The sequence below is a fragment of the Strix uralensis genome, chromosome 2 (assembly GCF_047716275.1).
Source record: "Strix uralensis isolate ZFMK-TIS-50842 chromosome 2, bStrUra1, whole genome shotgun sequence".
In the NCBI taxonomy this organism is placed as follows: domain Eukaryota; kingdom Metazoa; phylum Chordata; class Aves; order Strigiformes; family Strigidae; genus Strix; species Strix uralensis.
Genome location: NC_133973.1, coordinates 106,661,009 through 106,683,195, shown reverse-complemented (window position 1 = coordinate 106,683,195; position 22,187 = coordinate 106,661,009). Strand labels below are relative to the sequence as shown.

Below are 22,187 nucleotides of genomic sequence, written 5' to 3'. Positions count from 1 at the left end.
AAAAAACCACACCCTGCTAATACATCTATTAGTGATTTAAGATGTGTAGTACCTGTACGGCAAGCAGAGTTCTCTGAGTGGAAACCATTCTACATGCAAATATGGAATAGCGTTTCACTGTAGCACTTACCAGTATCAGCACAGAAGAGTTGACCTTGAAAGGCTTACATTTAATTACGCCCTCTTTCCAGAAGAAACTGTTCTAACAATCTGAAGGGCTTCACTGCAATTAGACTACTCAAAGCCTGAAGTGGAGCACACACTCCAGCACCCAGCACCTGGCCGCATCACACCCTGCAGAAGCAAATGCTGGCCAGCGTTCACACACCTCACCAAGCAGCAAGAAAACTTCCCCAAAACTGCAAATCCTAGACAAGACAACTCACTGCACTTTGTGGCAGCTTCAAAAAGCCATGTTCAGCCTCCCACCCTGGAAAGGGTACTGCATTTTCAAATGTGTAAATGCAAGGGTTTCCTGTGTACACTGTATCTTTTTAAAAAAGTAACTAACTAGACCTTCTTGATTCAGCAACCATGTATGATCCACCCCAAAGATCAGTGCCCCCTCCCAGTTCTGATCACCCCAGTACACTCTTTTTCCACAGTCATTCCACCATCTCATTCTACTCTCAAAACAGCAGAAGGCCACGATCAAAAGCAGGAGTTTGCTGAACCCTAGGAGGAAGACAACCACAAATTATCCAAGGATTTGCATTCAAGGAACTCCTCTCTTAAAATGCCTGTGGGTTTTATTTTTACGTGTGTATATATACATATATATTAAAAAATATATATTGTATACTTAATAATATATAAACTTTATAAAAATATTTCCATACACACACACAGACACTATTTGGAAAGGGCAAACAAAATATCAACTTTTTTTTTCCACGACCTCTATAATAACTGTTGGACAAATATTACTTTGCCCTTTTTTCGTGGTAAATTTTGCAAGACTGTTGCACAAAGGATCCCTGCTTTTAAATGCTGCATGGATCACTCAGATGGGAGCTGGAGTCTCTCTATATGTCCGTTGTGGTCCAAAACCTAGGCCACGTGATGTCTGCTGCAAAACCATTTCTGACTTCATTGCAGAGCTCAATCTTATTAATTATCTCATTCCTTTGGTTTACCACATCTGTAAAATTAGGACAGATATCTGAGTTTTATAAATTAGCATGCTCTTCTTCTGTAGATTCAAAGTAATTTCCACTGAGGATAAAAAGCAGTACATCAATAGTAAGAAAATGAATGCTGTATTATTCATATGGATCAGGAGACTAAAAACTGATAACACTAAACTTTGTCAATCATAGAATAAATGGGGGGGTGGGAAGGAATCCATGCAATAGCTAACAGAACACACCATTACTTATCCCAGCTGTAGTTCTTATGTTTTAAACACGTCACAGTGTTTTCAGAAGCACAGAATAAAGAACATTTAAAATTACTAGGACTTAAAAATGCACTATTTCCTTTTGAAGATATTTCCCGAGAGTCACAGAGAGAACTATTTTCTTTGTATGTAACCTATCTGGTGCCTGTAGCTAGTGGCTACTGGGTAGAAGATATGTATAATGCTGACAAATACTTGAAAGTCAGAACTGCAGAAGAGTTCACCGAAAACATTACTGGGGTCAAGTATGCCTACCCTTCTTAAAACCCACCCTCAAATTACCATTATCATCAAAACTTATTAAATTGCTGATAAGAAAATAATGGAAAAAAACACACAAGTAACAAAGAAATTTTATTTATTTGAGTCTATAAAAATACAACTGTTAGATTACATTTGCAAGTGTAAACATTCATTAAAATACTTAACAGGAAAAAAACCCCACATATACACATTATAGTTTGAAATGAAACTTCTACTGAAATAGACGTTCATATGTTGGATTAAATATTCATTATAATGGAAGGAGTCTAAACCATTTCCCTTGAAAATATTATTGATTCCAAGAACAGTTTCTTTTAAATGTTTGTTTTTACAGGAAAGTTCAGCATTTCAGCTTGATCCACATCTTCAGAAATGAACTAATTTAACTTTAGTTTTTCCCACTGAACAGAACTTTTAGTTCCAACAGCCTCTGTTTAAGTGGTACTCTTCATACCACTACGCAATGTTAATATCCAAACTAGTTTCTTGAAGCTTATCAGAAAGAAGAGAGTATTACAGCACAATAAGACAGGAGTGAACATAAGAGAAGTATTTCTGGCGTTAACTGTAACAATATTTTTCCATATACTGCACTACATAAAGCTTCATCTAATTACAGGCTTTTCCACATGACAATGCTAAGCAAAGAAAAAAGTTCTCCAAATACATTTTTAGGGCAAGGGGCCTCAGCCAAGTATAAATTGTTAATGTGAAAAGAGAAACTATTTAGAACTGTATAAAGTATTTGGACTTTGTCTATGCTCATCCCAGCACTGAATTCATATAAGCTGTAATATACAGACATTAGCTCTTGCTCAGTCAGCCAAAAATGTAAATGATACAAACAACTGATGAAGCAGTTATCACAAAGGTCTGGTAAAGTACATCCTGTTTGAAATACTGAGTATCATTCTTCTGGGAAATGGTTTTATTTCCAATCAATGCTTTGTATTTGTTATTCAGGTCAGGAAGTGATGAGAAACAGAAAAGGAAGTGAGATATGGACCACTGACGGAACTCCCCTGTCCCACAGGTACATTTCCATCACTGAGGGGATGGGGATGACATAACCTCTTCCAGATCACTTTCTGAACTTCCAAACTTCTAATTCCAAATTCCTAAACTCACTTCAAAATAGCAAGAGATTTTCAGAGGAGCACCACAAACTTTTCAAGATCTTGGTTTTTTAGTATTGTTTTTTCCGTTGCTGGCAACCTCCATGGAATAAGCTTTAGGAGCCAAGTGTCTCAAGACAAGAGTGATCTTATTTTCAGGAAGCTGCACTACTTAACCAGTAGCACAGATTCACCACGTAAAAGGATGTAGGGGATGACATCAGCCACAAGGCTTCTCTTCTTAGGAAGAGTTCCTTGTGCCACAGATTTTGTTTACATAAACTCAATTTCCCTGAATTTACGCTTGCAGGTACCCATAAAGCCAAGTAAGTAAGAGAATCCTAAGTACCCTTTGTGCTTGAAACTGAAGCATTTTCATCTGAGGTTTGGTGGCTTTTCATTACAATCTTCAGAAAGACAGGGAGGAGAAGGAGGAGAGAATTCAGTTTGCTAGGATTTTTTTTACTTCTGGTCCTCTTTTAAATAATCATGCCTTAATCCAAAATACTCTCAGACAGCAGAAGCTGGGTGGTTTAATGACCTAGTTGCATCACAGAAAATACAGGAAAATACAAAGACTGTTCTTTCCCCAACAGTAACTGGTGAAAGGCCTATAGAAAATTTGCTGAAGGAAGGCTATGAAGGGAATAAGGAAGCTCCTCCAAGAAAAAGAGAAACAGAACCCAAACAAAACATCCCCCAAAACATCCATCTGCAGACATGTCCCATATAGTAGGAAAACCTGCCTTCCTGACAGCAAAACAATAAGCAACTATTTCTTAGTGTGTATACTAACATATATAGTATATAAATACATGTTATATAGTATTTTTATATATATATACACACACACACACAGAGTATAACAACTGTAAAGCTAACACCTTTATTTCAGAAACAGCTAACCAATTACATGAAATCTAAGGGGTTTTCTACATGGAAAAATAGTGCTCGTTAGTTGCTCAACAGTATTTCCCAGGTGGACTCTCTTACTCTGTGTTAAAAGTGTCAATTTAAGTATGCTTTAGAAAAGACTACGCTAAACTGAAAAAAAAAATATTTTAGAGTGTGGAGTAATAATGTTCTCATAAGGAATAAATGCAGAAAGCTGCTGCTTTTAAAATTCTTAACATTTACACTTTCACATTGAAATCTCTCTGCAGATCCAGCTATCCAAAGGTCAGCTATGAAATGTGTGTGTGAATCCACAGCTTCCACACACAAAGCTGTATTTGGTAAAGATGTGCTGAGTTGAGCACCTCTGGGCAAAAACAAAAACAAACAAACAAAAAAGAAACAGAAGAGGTTGCCACCTACTCTGGTGGAAGTAAGTAACTGCCTGAGACTTACTGAGGGCCCAAAGATCTTTGGGGAGGACTTTATTGAACAGAATCTGCAAAATGTCTCAAGACTTCAACTATGCTCAGAACCATCTCTGGCTCTGCAAATATCTATTGTAGGGAGAAATGTTAAAATACCACACATTGTTTGTTTGTTGGGAAACTGGGTCATAAAATACCCTATTGTACTGACAATGAGCAAAGTGGAAAATCAAATGCGGCCTGAGAACCTTCACTAAGTGTATTCTGTATTTTGGCCAAGAATTATGGCATAGAAATCATCCCAACAGCAGTAGCAGAGTTGTAACGGTTGCCTACAGTAAGTACAGAGCCACTTTCACAACACACAATAACACTGACAGGTGATTTACGCAGAGACAGCATTAGCACTCGATTTTTAAACTCTTTTTTAAGTAGCATACTCCAATGCATAAGACCACTGACTTCTGCAAAACCTTTTTTTTAAGCTGTTCTTCCCAAGCTACATCCCCTACTCTTCTTGCATCTTCCTCTCCTCCCTTCCCCAACTAATTTCCTATTAGTGTCTGCATCAGAAGTTACTGGGAAAATTTTGGTGAGATCAGAGTATTTCTATGCCCCATCAGCAGCATATTTTGGCCGCAAATGCTTTTTAATAAGCCCTGGGAAGATTATCTACTTGAGAGTAATCCAGCGATGGCAGACAAGAGTATCAGTCTCCACGACACTGTGCTGGGAAAAGCAGCAGAATGAGACCATCAAAAAACTAGCCCAAAAGCTCATTTCACGAATCCTTATTTTCTGGACATTTCAGAGTATTTGGCTTTATTCATTAATATCAACTAGTTTACTACTATCTCTTGCTCAAATCTTTGGAAGTTCTTGATAATAAAATTCTGAATGTGCAACTCTGCTGATCTCCTTCCAGTTTTAAGTGTTTCCATTTACTTCAAAGCCAGAACGCCTCCCAGGACTTTCTTCATAAAAGAAAGCTTCATAAAATGTTGTAATATATTTCATGTTCACACTTGTGATCCAGATCTATTTATTATCCTAGAGAAACAATGTCTGTAAAGATACCAGAAAGGGGAAAACAAACATCCTACATATGCTGTTTTGGAGACGTGACCTTTTTTCAGTCTACCAGAATTCACTTTTCTATATACATTCTCACATTGCTTTCAAATCTCACTTGAAGCTAAGGGTTTTCCAGCAATGAAGTGATACAAATAATACGTTTGTCAGATGTGGTTTATTTTTCCCCTGCCCTCCAAAGAACTGCACAGGCAGTAGAACTTCCTTGTGAAGGCGGTAAAAAGATTCATTTCTAATGCATTTCTATTAGAGAAGGCAAAGTTCAAAGAGTGTATCTTGCACTTACCTCAAAGGTATCAGGTTCCCTTGTTTGTCTGAGATCTGAGAAAGAACTCCCAGACTGGAAGATCCAAACACCTCTACAGCTACATGACATAATTTGTTTCAGTATTGTTAATCCTGCATGGATTGCACAGTCTTTTCTACTGAACTACAGATTATGCTACTGTTCCCAGATCTGCTTTTATTTATGCTCTAAAACACACAAGCTCAGACAAAGCTTTTTCAAGAGAATTTTGCACACTGGTAGGTGCAGGTCTGCAGTTCTGCTAAGAAAAGATGGAAATGTGTCAAGGAGAACGTCGTCAAAGGCTCAATGTCCCTTAAGAGCGCTGGTTTGCTTTTGGAATTTTTCATCTGTACAGACCATCCACCCTAGCATGCTATTTTAGGACTGTTTTAAGCCTTGTTCAGGCGCGTTCATTCCCTGGTAACATTACAAGAACTTACATGTAGTTACTGTGAGACCAGACTACCTTTCGACCTGGTTAATAAATGTTTGCAAGTCTCATTTCTAGGCAAGCAAAGCAGTACTAAGACCTGGGAAAAGTTAAGGCAGATTCTCTGTCTTACTCTCAGCTGCAAGAATTTACAGCTCTGCATTACGGAAATCATAGTCAAATAACATGCTTCCGTCAGTATCTGGACAGGGTCTGGAGGATTTGCTCCCCAGCGTACAATTAGCCAGATGTATTTTGTTTGTTCAGCAGTAGGAACGACAAGTCCAAATTGGTAGGCTATCTGGAAACAAACATCATCCAGGGCAGATCTGAATTCCAAGGTACTATGAACTGGAACTAGTAGTTTGTGTCTTGCTTAAGTGCTTGGTGTCAAACCGATCAAACCGGGGGTCAGGAAAGAGCTCCACGGCTCAAGCTGGGCTCGGGGAATCCATTACCCGCTAGAGAACGGCACTCTGGCTAGAAACAACTAGGCACACAGATCACCTAACGGATTTCCCATAATTGCAGGCAATTTGAGCAATGATGCCGTCTTATTTGTTGTGGCACACTGTTCCAACGACTTAAATACTTTGGCTGGAGTTTTGTAAGTGCAGTATGTTCAGTAGAAGTGTGAAATTTAACCCCTTGCTATACCAGGAAGATGTCACCAGAAAACATCTTGCAGTCCCTCCTGGCTTTGCAACAGCAGCGGATTCGGCAGGTAAAGAACTTGGTCCCATTAAAATTACAGCAAAACCTACATCAGGGCACAACTTCATGCTAAAAATTCTAACAGATACTGTCTTCCCATGCAGAAGTTCATGACAAATATTTAGGAAATTAATAAACACCATCCATCTCTCTTGCAGATCCAGTCTGGTCATTCAGAGGTCTGATGCACAAAAAATTGTGAAAGCAAATGAAAACACCGAGGCACGCCGTTTATGCGCAGCGGGCCATTTTTCAAGTTTTCATTCTCTTTTCAAAGAGCTTAGAGCAAACTACGCTACTCCTAATTAAAAACGGGTTTTGATTACGAGAGCACAGAAATTGCAACCAAAACCCCTTATATTCTGGGCAGTTTTGCACTTCAAAAACTTTAAAAGCCGTTGTTGGTTTGTCAACAAAGAGTTGCTGTTTGGGGACGCGGAGGGAAGGCGACAGCGACTGCAGTTTGGGGGCTGTTTTGAGGCGGGGGGAGGCAGCTCTTTGTTCCTTTATTTAAACCAGGCCAAGTTTCACGGCGAAGTTCTCTGTAACACACGACCGCCAGGCTCTGCAAACCCGCTGCGGCACAAGCACGGCCAAACCTCCACCTTGCCCCTCGCCGAGCGCTCCCTGCCCTGAAGCGTTTGCAGGTTTGCGGGCTGGCCGGCAGCAAGCCGGACTCACCCGTGCGGCCGCAGGGGATTAAACGCGGCGTGAAGCCCAGGCGCGACCCGCCTTCTCCACGCAAACCAACTTCCGCGACCGGCCCAAACGCCTCCAAGGGACGCCCCGACCTCCCCCCCGCGGTAGCGGCCGGGGACGGGCTGCGGGACCGGGCGGGCAGCCGGGCTCGGCCCGTCCCCGCGCCCCCGCCTGACCGCGCCGCGCCGGCCCCTCAGCTCGCCGCGACTGGCGGGTCCGCGCGGGACGCCGCAAAGGAGACGAAAAGCGCCTTTAAAAGGAGAGTTGGACGCGGTCCAAGTGCTGTCGGGCTAAAAAAAAAAAAAAAATTTAAAAAAAAAACCCAAACCCAAAACCACCACAAAAATCCCCAAAGTAGGGAGAAGCGGATCTTTAAAGCTCGTTCTCCTGTCAGCCATTTTAGAAGCGTGAGCCGAGAGGGGCGGCGGGGCACACCGCTGCGCAGCTTTCCCTGCCGGCCCGCCCGCGGTTATCGCTGCGGGGGGATGAGCATATAAAGAAGAAAACCGTCCCCAGCGCGTTTCCCTGCCCTCGGCACCACCTCGCCGCCGAGCGGAGCGGAGCGGCCGCCGCGCAGCCGGGCCGGCGCCAGGCTCGGTCCCCCGCCGCCCTCACCTTGGCGTCCGGCGGCAGGATCAGCACCTGGCTGTTCTCCTCCTCCTTCTTGGCCGCCTCCTTCTGTGCCAACGCGGAGTTGAACGACACCTTCACCATGGCCGCTCCTCAACGCTCCGCACGCAGGAGAAGGAGGACGAGAAGGCGCCCGGACCGGCGGAGCTTCGAGGACTGCCTCCTGCCTTCTCGCCCCCCCGCTGCCGCCTCTCCGCGACTGCCGCCCCCGTCCCCTTGTCAGGCGGCGGAGGAGGAGGAGGAGGAGGAGAGGCGGGACGCAGCCTGCGGCGGGGCGGGGAGAGGAGGAGGCGGCGCCTGGCCGGGCGCGGGGGAGGTGGGGGCGACGGGGCCTCGCCTTGTGCCCGCCCATCCCGGCGTGCTGAGGGGCCGCGGGGTCGGGCCGGTGCCTCCCGCGGCTGCTCTCGGCGACCGAGGGCTGCTCGCCCCGCGGCGCTCACCTCTCTGCCGGGGCCTGGCTGCGCCCCCGGGCGGCGTCGCCTGCAGCGGGCTGGTGCCCCCCGCGCGGCCTCGGCGGGGAGCCCCGCGGGGCGGGCCCGTCGCCCTGGCCCGCTGCTGGCCCTGCCGCTGGGCCGCAGCCTCGCATGGGGGTGCCGCCTCCCTTGGGGGGCCAGGGGTGGCACAGGCGGTTGGGTTCACCCGGTGCAGGGTCTGCATTTCTTGGGTTGCCATTTTAATTCGATTTTTATTAAAAGAAAATTTATGGGTGTTGCAATCGGGAAGAAAATCCCCTAAATGCGATATAGGCAGCATGAAGTCCACCGGTTGTTAAACCCCTTGGGAAGGATATGAGGAGTACGGGGAAAGTGGAGGTGTGGCTTTCGCCTTCCTCCCCAAGGCAGTGGGTGTAAGAAACCCAGCGAACCCAACACACCATCCCGAGTAGGGTGCTCTTCAGTAAAACTGTGCAATGCACGCAGTCATGTTGTGGATACGGTCGTAGTCTGCTCTGAGAAGGATTTAATTCTGGTGACTCACCTGAGTAGAGTTGATTTCCTGGCAAGAGCTTGGCAGAGTAATGTTTCTGTCGTTCTTGGTAAGACACCTCGCAAGTAAAATGTAGTCCTTGAGCTCAGCGGGTGCTCTGCTGCTGACTTTGGCAAAATCTGGTCTTTCTCCCTAGAGCGTTAGATGGCACCACGACCAAATTGTCCTTATGCTACGTGCCTGGTCATCTGTGTCCTTTAAAATTGTCAACATAAAATGGCTGACAGAGAAGCTCACTTAACCTGGTTCATGCTACCATCCTAAAGTATTTTCACCTAAAGATCTATGGATAATTTAAGGATCTTTTTTTCTGATAAAGATAAAAAATCCACAAAGCAAACCATGATAATTTTACGTGATCTCAAGATAAAACAGCTGATGGTACAGCTTGCACCCAAGACTGCAAATTGCCTCAGGTATTCCAAGAATTCAGTCTACCTTAAAATTCTACAGAGGTTAACTGAATCACTCGCAGATATTTCACTGAAGTATGAAAAGTCATGGGTGCCAAGGAAGACAGAATACAGAGATTTCTCTAGGCACTTTCTGACCATATTTGGTATGATCCTGGAGGTTTTACTTTAGTAGGAACTTTCAGAAGAACTACTTGAGCATTCTACATGAAAACCATGAAGTACTTTAATAAGGCTATCATAAGCTACAGTTTCCCAGGCTACTGCCATGGATTTTTTTTTTTTTTCTTTTGTAAGTGGGACTTTATTGTCCCTCTCCCAGAATGAGAAGAGCACTGGGTGACACCTCTGCTCCCATTTCAGTGGGAATCTGTGCAGGTGCATTATGTATTCAGGACAATATTTAGTATGCAAAGGCTGCAGTTCAGAGTTTTGTTTTGCTTTGTTCTCCTTAATGACATCTTCAGATATTCCTCACAGAAAGATGGGTATGCAAAAGACAGTCAAGGCTAAGGCATGGCATTTTATTATCTATGTCAAAGTATATGTCTTTCCCCAGGCAGCATACACTCTTATCTTTCCAGATCAAATATACTCTGTCTGCTTCTTGAATCATGTTTACAAATCATGGTGGCTTACCACAGCTGGATTAGAGCAGCACCCTTATAATGTTGCTATTTCTGACCTTTTGATTAGCAAGAATTTAGGATATTTGGTGTTCTTTCTGTTAGAGAACAGAGTAAGAATAAAAGCACCAGGAGAACCTCTCGGCTTACTTCCAGACTGTGCTTTGCTTCTCTGTGCTTGCTTTCAGGCTGTGGTTTCGCAGGCAGCTGAGCAGATCAGATGGCTCCATTCCTCCGAAAGGAATCTTGCCTCGTCTTCCTCCTCTTGCCCTTCATCTTCCCCCTCATCTCACTCTTCATACTCCCCTCCTTCCACCAGCAATCCCACCCAGTGCATGTGCTACATGTGTGACACGTGCATTATCTTAAGTTTTTCTGGATTAGTTTTCTGCTGGGTTGGTGAGTTTTGTCAGGTCAGAGAGATACAAGGACCAGCACCAGTGTGAACAGTGGGTTTGCAAGGCCAAGAACAGGAAGGATATACTTATATCTGCATAGATACAAGTATTAAATCAGCCCATCACATCTCTCAAAACCACAGCCTTGTTTTTTCTCAGGCAAGTAGGTGCATCTCAGTTTATATCTGAATGACTTTTTCATCCTCTCTCACATTTCTGCCCTTTCTCATGTACTTCACTTCCTTCAGTCCCCTGCCCCATCGTTTATCGGACCTTGGAAACCCCTCTAGGAACAGATGACCTACGCTGCTTAGATCTGTGTGTTTGTGTCCTTGGGCAGAGGTTTGCCATTGTTTCAGCTCACACTAAAAAGTGGGCATCTCATTGATTTCTTGTTTACACTGAGCGGAAAATGGCTATTGCATCCATCAGGACTAGGAGTTGCTTTCTCTTTCTGATGCCTCTCTTAAAATGCCACGATGTTCCAAGCTGTATCTTTGCTTGCCCATCTACAATTCAAAATCAGCCTATGTGCTATCTCTTACACCAGGATCATAAGTTTCTAATGCCTGTGCTAAATCTGTGGATTCAAACACGTAAAACTGTGGGGGTCTTAAATAATGGTATTGTCTTCCAACAAAGGACACTATTTTGAGGTGAGGAGAAGGTAGTTGTTTTTAAAGTTTCTTTTAAATGCAACTGAACGCGGAAAGTTCCATATGGTGTCACGGTATTTTTTAATTGTTTCTTCTACTCCTCGTTTCTCGTTAACTGCATGACATTTTGATATGGTGTGTCTTACTTTTCCCTCAACCACTCTTCCCAGTTTTATGTCTATATATATCTCTATCTATCTATCTATCTCTGTCTATGTATATCATTCTCATTTCTTGGGGCAGGGGGAGGGAGGAGACAAGCAAAACTTGTTTCTGTGACAGACATTTCTTCAGCTTGCTTTCTTAGCTAGAAGTTGAAATCCATTTACACTGTTTCAAGGCTTTTCACACCATGGCTGGCTCTTCCTCTCTGCCCTGTTCTGCCTTGCACCCCCCCTTCTTCTCCGCACAGCCCCCTCAACTCCACGTGAGAGCAGTCTCATCTACCAGATTCTTACCCAAATGGCCCACAAAAAACTTGCTGTCATGCTGTCCCTTTTGCATGATCCCTGAATTCGTTCACAAGGACTTGTACTAAGAGTAGACTTAATCTTAGATACGTTAGTACACAGGTAAGACTAGAAGTTTTATGTGTGTAATACCAGTGACAAAACCCTGCCACTTTATCAGCAAAAGGAATTTTTTTTGCCATTGCTTGATGTGTTGATCTGTGAGATTTTTTCGAGATTGTTTGTTTTGGTTAGATGGAGGAATATGGCCATGGCAGCATTTTTTTAGCTTTGTTCTGAGTTACATCTGCTACCACCTCAAAAATCTACCTTTCCTGTAACAACTCGAAAAGAAAAACGTAAATTCCTGATGGCTAAAGCAGAAGGGAAAGATGGCACTTACTATTGTAAATAGGATAGGATAGGATAGGATAGGATAGGATAGGATAGGATAGGATAGGATAGGATAGGATAGGAAAGAAAACATGTCAAAAGGCGTATGAGTGTGTTTATCAGCCTCTATATTCTTAATATCCAAGATCCTGCTGAAGTTGGCAAAACAAATGGTACATAAATCTTTGCTGTTCTTTAGCTTGCAGATGGTTGGGATTGCAGACGGTTGGTGTTCTCACATATTTTGGGACCCAACCATTACAGCAGAATCCCCAATTTTTATTAGTCTCTAGGCAGTATTGTAATCTAAATCTTAAAAATAACATAATTTTCACAATCTGTCTAAAATGTAGTGACTACAACAAAGCATGAAATAAGCTTGACAAATCTATTTCAACTTGGCTTGTGCCTCCCGGCACCTCAGTCATCCCTGCTGTGAATAAAGCCCATTAAAGTGCGTAAGTGGCACCACAGCAATGAATTATGCCGTAATCCAGCAAGCTGCTTTGCATGGCCGGCTTCTGCACCCACATGGAACCCCAGGGTCCACCAAGACACAGCAGCTTGCCTGACTGGGTCTGTAGTTTGTCTGGTGGGAAATTACCGTGTGCAATATGCAGAAATGTACCTGCCTGTACAGTACCCAGTTGCACGCTCTTGATTTCAAAGAATTGTTTGCAACATGAGCCAGATCCTCCCTCATTTAAAGGCAGTGGAAGGACTCTCATGCTCTTCTCTTAAAGCTGGTCCTGTGTTTAGGTTCAATACAAATGTTTTTACTTCAATTCTAACTCAGTGTCATCTGTTAAGTGCCAGACTGCAGAAAGGCAACCTTTATATTAATTTATCAACATTTTATTTGCTTGTTAAGCATCAATGATTTGGCCAGTACTGAAAAAGACTCAAATTAAAGACTATTGCTGCCCCAGGGATTTTATAATCTAAATCAGATACAGAAAGAAAAAAATCTCAGGGAAGCTAAGGACACAGAATAACTTTGAAGGCTCACTCTCTTTTCCCTTAAGCTCTTTTCCTTCTCTCATTTCCGTTCACAGAAATAAAAAATGTCCACAAGTCCTTGTACTCTAGTATCCTAGCAGCTGCTACCTTCTCCTTACCTGCCCAACAAATGCCATTTCCCCCCTTTTTATACATTAAATATATGCTGCAAATATCATTTGTCTTTCAGGCTTTATTGAGCTGATATTATCACTCCTTTTTGCTTTGCCTGTTAGCACCCAAGACTGCCAGAACTGTTGGGTGCAGGTGGTTAATTTACTCCAGGACACCTGCTTCAGGAGGTTAAAGACAAATTCAGCTTGCTCTATTACAGTATATCCTAGCATAGGGTGTCATAGCCTCAAATTTCTGTTTAGGCCTCAGGAGTTTTTTGTACCTGTCCTCTTGTCTCCTTTTCTGCTGCATCAAACGCAAACTTCCTCACTTGGCCTTCCAGGGCTTCCCTGGCTGGCGTGTGGCCCTGTCCATACTGGTTGTTAGATCTCATGCCAGGTCCTACAGACCGTTACTGGTGCAAGCTTTCTTTTCTTTGGCTCTGGGTCACCCGCACATGGAAGGAGCTGTCAAAAACCATAATACTGCTAAAGTTAAGTGTGTTCATAGCCCAACAGAAGAATCACATCTGTGGCAGCTGGGTCACCACAGATTTGTAAAGTTGCCCTTATCTCATATTTCCCAGCCAGATCACTAGGATCTCATATATTTGCACTTAATACTACAGCATTGCTCTTCCTTGGGGCAAACAGTGTCTATGCAGAGGAGAAGATGAAGCCACAAGTGAAGTCTGCTGGATGGACCCACACTCTGTGAGACCCCCACTACTACTGCTCCTCTGCAGTCCTGGCACTCAGGATACAGCCTCCTGGGCACTGATGTGCAGAGAAGATGAGAGCTCTGCTGAGGTGAAGTGACAGGCTGCTCATCTCACTAGTCCATTTTACCATTGCTCTGCACCCTTGTTTTCATTCAGAGAGCATCCTGGCTGTTCGTTTGGGGGTTTGAAGCAAGCAGGAGAGTGGAATGTCAGTGGTGTGGGATTGCGACAAAATTCCCATTTACCAAATTGGTCAAAATTTCTGTTAGTCAAGGTCTTTTGGTTGGTTGGGTTTTGGGTTTTTTTTTCTTCCCTAAAGCTTTTGTTGGCTTTGTTGATTTTCAAATCTCTTCTATGCTTACCAGCATTTGGCAAAAAAGTAAGGAACTGACCTTTCCAGCCTGATGGTGTAATATTAATTCCACCCAGCAACTGGTGATTTTTAGGATAAACTTCTGCAAGGCTGCGTGAGTTACACAATAGAAAGCATGAAAGGTTCTATCCTTTTTAAAAAGGTTTCACTGTGGTTGGCTCACAACACTGCTCAGAGATCAGCAAACTTGATGTCTTGTGTTGAAGGGTTAATTTCTCTGCTAGCTGCTCTGCCCCACCTAAGACAAACCTTCCCAACAGCAGGAGTCAGAGGCTGCACCCAGATTGTTTAAAGCATCATCTGGTGTCTTCAGGAGAAGTTTCATGTTACATGAATTTTGGATAACTGCACGCGTCTGCTACAGTGGCACCCCCTTTGCTTCCTGTGAGTCAGGCCTTGGTGTGCTCATAGATAAACTGGATCCAAGAATAAAATGCTTCTTTTTTTTATTACTACACTTGCTTGTTGGATGAGCTTGCACTGGATCAGCCTGAGACACTCACCTCACCGTTCAGCTGCACAGTCCCTAGAGTTGCCTCCAGGGAAGCGGCCAGAGTTTGCTGGTGGGGAAGGAAGGGGAAGGAGCAGTGAAAGGGCTCCTTGCAGTCACTTTGCTTTAGATGAAATGTGAAACCTCACTCCTAATGTCGGAACAATCGACATTGTCAGACTAGTAATTAAGATATTGGGGGTGGAGGTGTAAAATGGCCCAGATGCTGAGATCTGTGTTCAACAGTTCTTTTCCTCCCATCTTTTCCTGACACATAGGGCATCCTGGAAAGACAGGAGCAGCAACATAAATTAAGAGAGGCTGCAGGAGAATACTGGTAACAGAGGATGGGATCCACCAGTTGTCCCATGGCAGTAGCCAGAGGTATCCCTACTTTTGCATTTGAGATAAGATGTGTTTTTAAGATGCTTTGACATTTAGTTATCTTTCTACTCAATTTACAGACTCGTAAAATAGCCCACCCCATTTCATATATTTTAAAAAAACATCTGTAAGTTCAGTAAGATCACCTGGCTCAATAAGAACAAGGAAGGATTTCCCGAGGAATGCTCAGCATGAGGCAGGTTTCCTTTGTGATATGGTAATTCTAATAAAGCAGAGCAATAAGCATGTGTCCCCAGCCTATGACTTGTGGACATCATACAGCCCAGACTTTCCAATATTGCAAGAGAAGGGAAGGGAAGGGAAGGGAAGGGAAGGGAAGGGAAGGGAAGGGAAGGGAAGGGAAGGGAAGGGAAGGGAAGGGAAGGGAAGGGAAGGGAAGGGAAGGGAAGGGAAGGGAAGGGAAGGGAAGGGAAGGGAAGGGAAGGGAAGGGAAGGGGAGGGGAGGGGAGGGGAGGGGAGGGGAGGGGAGGGGAGGGGAGGGGAGGGGAGGGGAGGGGAGGGGAGGGGAGGGGAGGGGAGAGGAGAGGAGAGGAGAGGAGAGGAGAGGAGAGGAGAGGAGAGGAGAGGAGAGGAGAGGAGAGGAGAGGAGAGGAGAGGAGAGGAGAGGAGAGGAGAGGAGAGGAGAGGAGAGGAGAGGAGAGGAGAGGAGAGGAGAGGAGAGGAGAGGAGAGGAGAGGAGAGGAGAGGAGAGGAGAGGAAAAAAGTTAAAACCATGGGTTATAATGACAGCAGAATTTGGATTGGGCTGCAGCATACTGCTTGCTAAGTATTGACCCTGGGACAGAGAGAGTTAGGTATCTGGCAATAATTTAAATCTGTTTTAAAACTTCCTTCAGGAAAATTTGCTAAAAGACCACATTCTCAAGTCCTGAATGGATTTGTGGAAAGATGTTTATTCCTCAGAAAGCCTCATCTTTTGCCTGATTAGAGACAAAAAAATCAATAACATGCAATCTCTCCCCAACATTTTTCTCTTCAGGATTATTTAAAGCTATAGAGCTTTACATTTCTGAGGCTCGTTAGTGTGGTAGTGATATGATTACAAGGATGAAACACTGAAGAAGCTGAAAGAAATGCAAGAAATACTTCCTAGTTTCTCAGGAAATCCCTGTGGTCTGTTTTTATGAACTTCTCCATATCTAACATAATACGGCATTGATTGCACCAGCACAGGATAAAACAAGCTGTCGCAAGGTGACTACCTACTTGTTCAGGATGGCTCAGACTCTGCACTAGGGAGATAAATTATGCAGAAAAAATAAAGGTAATGGTAATTTTTAAGGAAATGCCAAGACTCAGAGAAAAAACTGTAGTCTCAATCTAAAAAAAATTGTCAACTATCTCCTCTGGGGAGGGTTAGACAAAAAAATAAATCTGTCTTCTGCCTGTGACTTTGTTCTGTAGTTACTGAAGTCAAAAGCAATATTCCCATTGACAGAAGATGTGCAATTATAAGTCTTGACTGCCTTAGAGATAAATCATCTATCTTCACTCTGCTAAAAAAGGAGCTTACAATCCCCCTTCAAGATTAATAAAATTTATGTACCAAGAAACGCCTGGCCATTTCTGGAAGCAACAGAGAAGAATACAAAGGTTTTTGCACAAATTGCATCATTGAATTGATTGACAAAAAGCCATCATGAGTCAAAGGCATGGGTCAATGTTTTTACATATGTACCTTGCCAGCAAACCAGTTATTTTTCCTGCAGTCTTCAATAATTCATAGCACAAGAATTAGATTCCTAAATAATACTGCCCCTTCTGAGTGGAAACCATTTTAAAAATAGGTTAAAAATAGAAAACTTTATGAACAATAAATTCCTTACATAGATTGTAAATGGAAACATAGTATTTAACAGGTCATCTGCGACCAAATCTGAGGCTGCTTGTATATTGGTAAATATCTCTACCAGCAGGCAGCTTGCCACAAAAGCAAGATCCAAATATGAAAACCGTGGATCATTTCCATTGCTTTTTCTCCAGTAAGATTGCCATTTGCTTTCAATAAAGAACTGCCTGAGTAAAGACAATAGAAGCAGGTCCTGTATTTGAAAAACAAGAACAAACACAAATAAATACAAACCAGGAATGACGGAGAAGGAGCCAAAAATAAATAAACCAGAGGAAAAAGAGCAAAAGAAATATAGACAGTTTAATGAGACTGGGAGTGTGAAGATTAAGACAATTTTCATGCTAGTTTTAAACTCAAATTAAGAAGAAAGTGGTAAGTATTTTATAAAAAAAAAAATGGGTAGACATGTTTTGGTGTATCATGCTTTTCTCAGTATGCATGGGGGCTATTGCCTTGTTTTGGTTTAGGAGGCCTATAGAGATGTTCTTCAGCATGAAAACATCTTTGAATAAATGCCATTATCATATTTGTTAGACTCTGTGTTTTCTCCTCTGTTTTGTACAAGTTATGGTCTGAGTTCATGAGCCCTACACTCAGCCTCATGGTACCTCTGTTTTCTCTGAAGCAGTAACTTCTGAACACAGTTTCCATTTATTTCTCAACTTTGGGGGAGTATTCTTGGCATGAGTGGGCAGAACTATCTTGATTTTAGTAAATATTTAATAATGAAGAAGGAAGAAAAAATGAAGAGGGTACAGAGCCTTTTCCCTATGTTTATCAGAACTACGGTCTCAGGCACTTTTCTAAGTGTATGGTGAACCAAAAATCCGTTAACACCTTCCAAGATGACAGTGTCTATCCATCCTCTCTGTTTATTCTTTCAATACAGCTGGAACACACCCACACTCTGAATAATTCCTCTCCCAGACAGAAAAAAAACCCTAATGATAGTGGGGGAATGAGTATGAAACCAGCCCTGGAGGTAGGGAGGGAAGGATGTGGGGGGAGCCTGAATTGAAAAGAAAAAAAAAAGTGCATAAAGTCCTTAACATAAGGAAATTAGGGTCAACTGAGCCATGAGTAGGAGAAATGAGAGGAAGACAAAATCCTTGCACTGGGTAGGAGGGTAGATGGCAAGGGGAAATGGTATGGACAGAGAGCCTTTGGCGTGGGAAGAGAATTGAGATCCTAGCAGAAAAATTGGGGTACACTGATGTGTGTGTCTCTGTGGAGGATGGAAGGTGGGAGTGATTATGGTACTTTTTTAAGTAGGGAGCAGGTAAAGAGGGACACTGAGCCACCAGCAAAGTAATAAAATAATGACTGTGTAATGTCTTAGGTATGAAATATGGGTCTAAGGGAACCCTGAAATTGAAACGGGAGGTGTCACATAGGGAAGTTTTTTGTGTAGCATATGAAAGGTGGCTTTAAAAAGAACAAATCTTATGGATTCATAGAGTGAGGTGAGACAAATGGGGATTCCAGTGGAGTTGAGTGCTTCCAGGAACCGGCTCCTCTGGGGCCCCTTTGTTTTGTCATAAATTCCCTCACATTGCCTTAAGGGCACTGGGGACAGGAACCTGCTGTCCTCAAAGGGCACTTCAGTCACTGGGGTGGGAACAGTTTTGAGGCAGAGCCTCATGGAGAATGGTTAAACCCCAGCCACTTCCGCAGCCACCACAAACATGAACTTGCCTCCTGTCTGTCCATCTCCTCCAGGGAGCCATGGGTCACTTTGGAGGGGGGTTAGGGAGGATGTGCTCTGCTAGGGCAGCACACCCTCATGGCCTGAGCAGCAATTTTTTATGAGTGATGGCAAGTTGTGTTCAGTCTGTCCAGCACTTTGGGAGTGCATTCATGCAACAACAGAATGAACAGATGCTGAAAAGACAGTTTGCAGGGAGCAATTTCTGAGTACTTCACCAAACCAGTAACCCTGCACATACAGCCTGTCCATCCATACTCCAGTACACCCCATTTTTCTCTCTCTGTCGATGTAGAGGCATTAGTATCTTTTCAAGTTTCTTTTGCATTATTGTCATGCAACGGTTTATAAATTTTTCTGACACATTCAGTTTGGGTATATACTTGCACTGTTACTAAAACACATCCTGAACTGCACAGCTTCAGACAGCTTTCTCTCCACCACAGAGCAACCATGAAATACTCAGCAACACAGGATCTTTTTTTAACACTGTGGTTATAACCACTGACTTCATCTAACAGGTTCGTATCTGCCTCAGGAAGCACCAGCACAGGAGCAAGAATATGCTCTCAGTACCATCTCAAGCTGGCTCTTTTGTGCTTGGGGAGAGGTATAGGAAAGCTAGACCTGGCTGGGAACTTTTACTATCTGCATCCTCTGCCTGTTTGGGGGTGAAGTAGTAGAAATCTTTAGAGGTGGTAGGTTTGAGTGGCCTGTTACAGTGTGGCTATAGCAATTTCAGAGACCTAGGGCACAAAAGTCCTGTGTGGGAGTCCTTGATGAGACACACTATAGTCCCCAAAAATAACAAGAAGTCAAGGAAATATTTTTTGTTCTCCATCCCTGCAGATTTTGCTGCTCTGAGTATAATTCCATATTCATTTAGGCAGGGGGAGTAGGATTACACAAAATATGATTAAACATTAGAAATGGAGAAGAGCAATTAGGATCAATCAGATTGCATGCATGCATTTTTAGAAACCTGAAGCGATAGACACAGGACACCATAGTGCTATGAGCTGTACAGACACAAGACAGAATGTCCCTACCTCTCAGGACTGAGCAGTTAAGCTTACAACTGGAGACAACAGACCAGAACAGCCAAACCAGACAGGACAACAACTCAGACATCATGACAGATCTGCATGACAGTCTACGCACTGTTGTCAGCTCTTCTCAAAAAGTATAGTTTTGAGGAGTGTAATGAAGTACTTGAGGGGCAGTGTAAGATGACAAGCTTACAGATGTTTCTGGAGAAAGCCTTCCTGGGAGAAAGATGGGGGGAGCAGAAAGCACAGAGATTTCTGCCTAACTGAGCCATGGCATTAGCAGATTAAGTGCATACTTTTGTTAGGGCTGTGTAGCTTCTTTGAAGGACATCTGAACTAGCTTTTTGTTCACTTAATCAGTTCAACTGATCAAAAAAGTGGTTGGATGGAGGGAAGAGGGAGGAAAGAGAAAGAAAAAAAAGCCGTATCTGCTGTGTAATAAGAGCTATGCCATGGGCTGGTTAGAAATATGGTGGCATATTGCAAATACATGCTACTCCCCACTTTGAAAAAATCCCATTTTTTAACTCTGTCTGAAATCAAGGCTGGATGGGGAAAGGGAAATGGACCTTTGCAGAAATATAGTGTTTTGCCTGTTTTGTGACCAGGCACATACGTAGCTCTGCATCAGAATAGTGTCAGTCAACAAAGTAGGATGTGTCAGTAAATTCCCCCCTGGAACTGCTTTTATTCAATCCTGTTCAAGTTCTTGCATGGCACCCATTGACTTGATGCTGAGTGCCTCTATGGTAAATGAAGCATTTTGTATTTCCAACTTGGGACATGGCAGAAAATAAACAGGTTTTCTACTTAGAAAAAAATTTAACCTTGTGCAGGAAGGAAGGGCACTCTGAGCAGTCCTTTCACAATACCTCCAGGCATCTTGTCCTTTTTTGTCCCTTAGCACTTCTTCTGTCAGAGCTCGAAACAAGCCTTGACCTGTGGGACCCCCTTTTAGTCTCCAGCTGTTGATTAAGTTTGGATGGACTCCTTTCTCCCAGTTTTCTTGGGATGTCACAACTGGGACAGTGGGACTGAGTGCACCCTCTTTGAGCTTGCTGATGACACCAAGCTGTGTGGTGCAGTTGACACGCTGGAGGGAAGGGATGTGCCATCCAGAGGAACCTTGACAGGCTTGAGAGGTGGGCCCATGCAAACCTCATGAAGTTCAACAAGGCCAAGTGCAAGGTCCTGTGCATGAGTCAGGGCAATCCCAAGCACAAATACAGGCTGGACAATGAGTGGATTGAGAGCAGTCCTGTAGAGAAGGACATTGGGGGTATTAGTGGATGGAAAACTGACTATGAGCCAGCAATGTGTGCTTGCAGCCCAGAAAGTCAACTGTGTTCTGGGCTGCATCAAAATAAGTGTGGCCAGCAGGTCGAGGGAGGTGATTCTCACCCTCTACTCTGATCTCGTGAGACCCCACCTGGAGTGCTGTGTCCAGCTCTGGGGCCCCCAGCATAAGAAGGACATGGACCTGTTGGAGCAAGTCCAAAGTCAAAGATGATCAGGGGGCTGGAGCACCTCCCCTAGAGAGAGCTGGGGTTGTTCAGCCTGGAGAAGAGAAGGCTTCAGGGAGACCTTATAGCGGCCTTCCAGTACTTAAAGGGGGCCTACAGGAAAGATGGGGAAAGACTCATCAGGGAGTGTAGTGATAAGATGAGGGGTAATGGCTTTAAACTGAAAGAGGGTAAATTTAGGAAGTTCTTTACTGTGAGGGTGGTGAGACACTGGCACAGGATGCCCAGAGAAGCTGTGGCTGCCCCCTCCCTGGAAGTGCTCAAGGCCAGGTTGGACGGGGCTTTGAGCAACCTGGTCTAGTGGAAGGTGTCCCTATCCATGACAGGGGGGTTGGAACTAGATGATCTTTAAGGTGCCTTCCAACCCAAACCATTCCATGATTCTATGACTGGCAGCCATATGTTTATTGCCCACTTATTATGAAAAGGGCAAAGACTGGTCATGGTGGGGAGATGCTTGTGGGATACAGGTGATGTGTGAAGTACAAAGGAAATAAGAAAATATGTCTACATAGCACATACAGAGTATGCAAACCTTTTGACTGTCCCAGATGGATCACCTTGAAGCAATTTCCTGATGTAAATTAGCTCCTGTTGAAACATCCCAGAAAAAAATGCCAGTCTGCTGCGAGGAAACTGAAATTCTTCTCATAGATGAAGAGTAATAATGTAAATACAAGCTGAAAAAAAACTGTGATCAAGGTAAGTATCAAGGACAGGAAGAATGTGGCTGTAAAGAGAGGTTAGAGATGAACTGATCATAGAAAGCAAATTTGTTGGTTTCTCGGATTTACTATCACAAGTTGCTTTCTAAAAAGGAGAACTGCACAGAGTATTATTTTGAAACTGTGATATGAATATGTAATATCATAGTATCCAAAGTGGTTTTGCAGCAGCAAACAAACAGAAATGAGGGAAAGAATGATCCTGGAATAAGATCAAAACCCTGAGACAAAAAAATGTGCCCTAGTCCCATGTTTGCCAGGAGGGTCCTTTATCTGGACCCCAACACTAATAAGAGTTTTTCACCCTATATATCTACTATCGTTGGTAACAGGCAATGTGTCGGGTACTATGGGT

General features: G+C 43.5%; 1 protein-coding gene across 2 annotated transcripts in view; it reads right to left on the bottom strand.

Moving 5' to 3' along the window:
* The window catches only part of ITM2B (integral membrane protein 2B), a 28,613-nt gene extending 20,392 nt beyond the window's left edge, over positions 1–8,221 (bottom strand). For both annotated transcript variants that reach the window (XM_074859662.1, XM_074859664.1), the window contains exon 1: positions 7,940–8,221. In XM_074859662.1, the coding sequence (XP_074715763.1) occupies positions 7,940–8,038 (99 nt within the window). In that variant the 5' untranslated portion in view covers positions 8,039–8,221. The remainder of the gene's footprint in view (positions 1–7,939) is intronic.
* Positions 8,222–22,187: the final 13,966 nt, after the last annotated feature.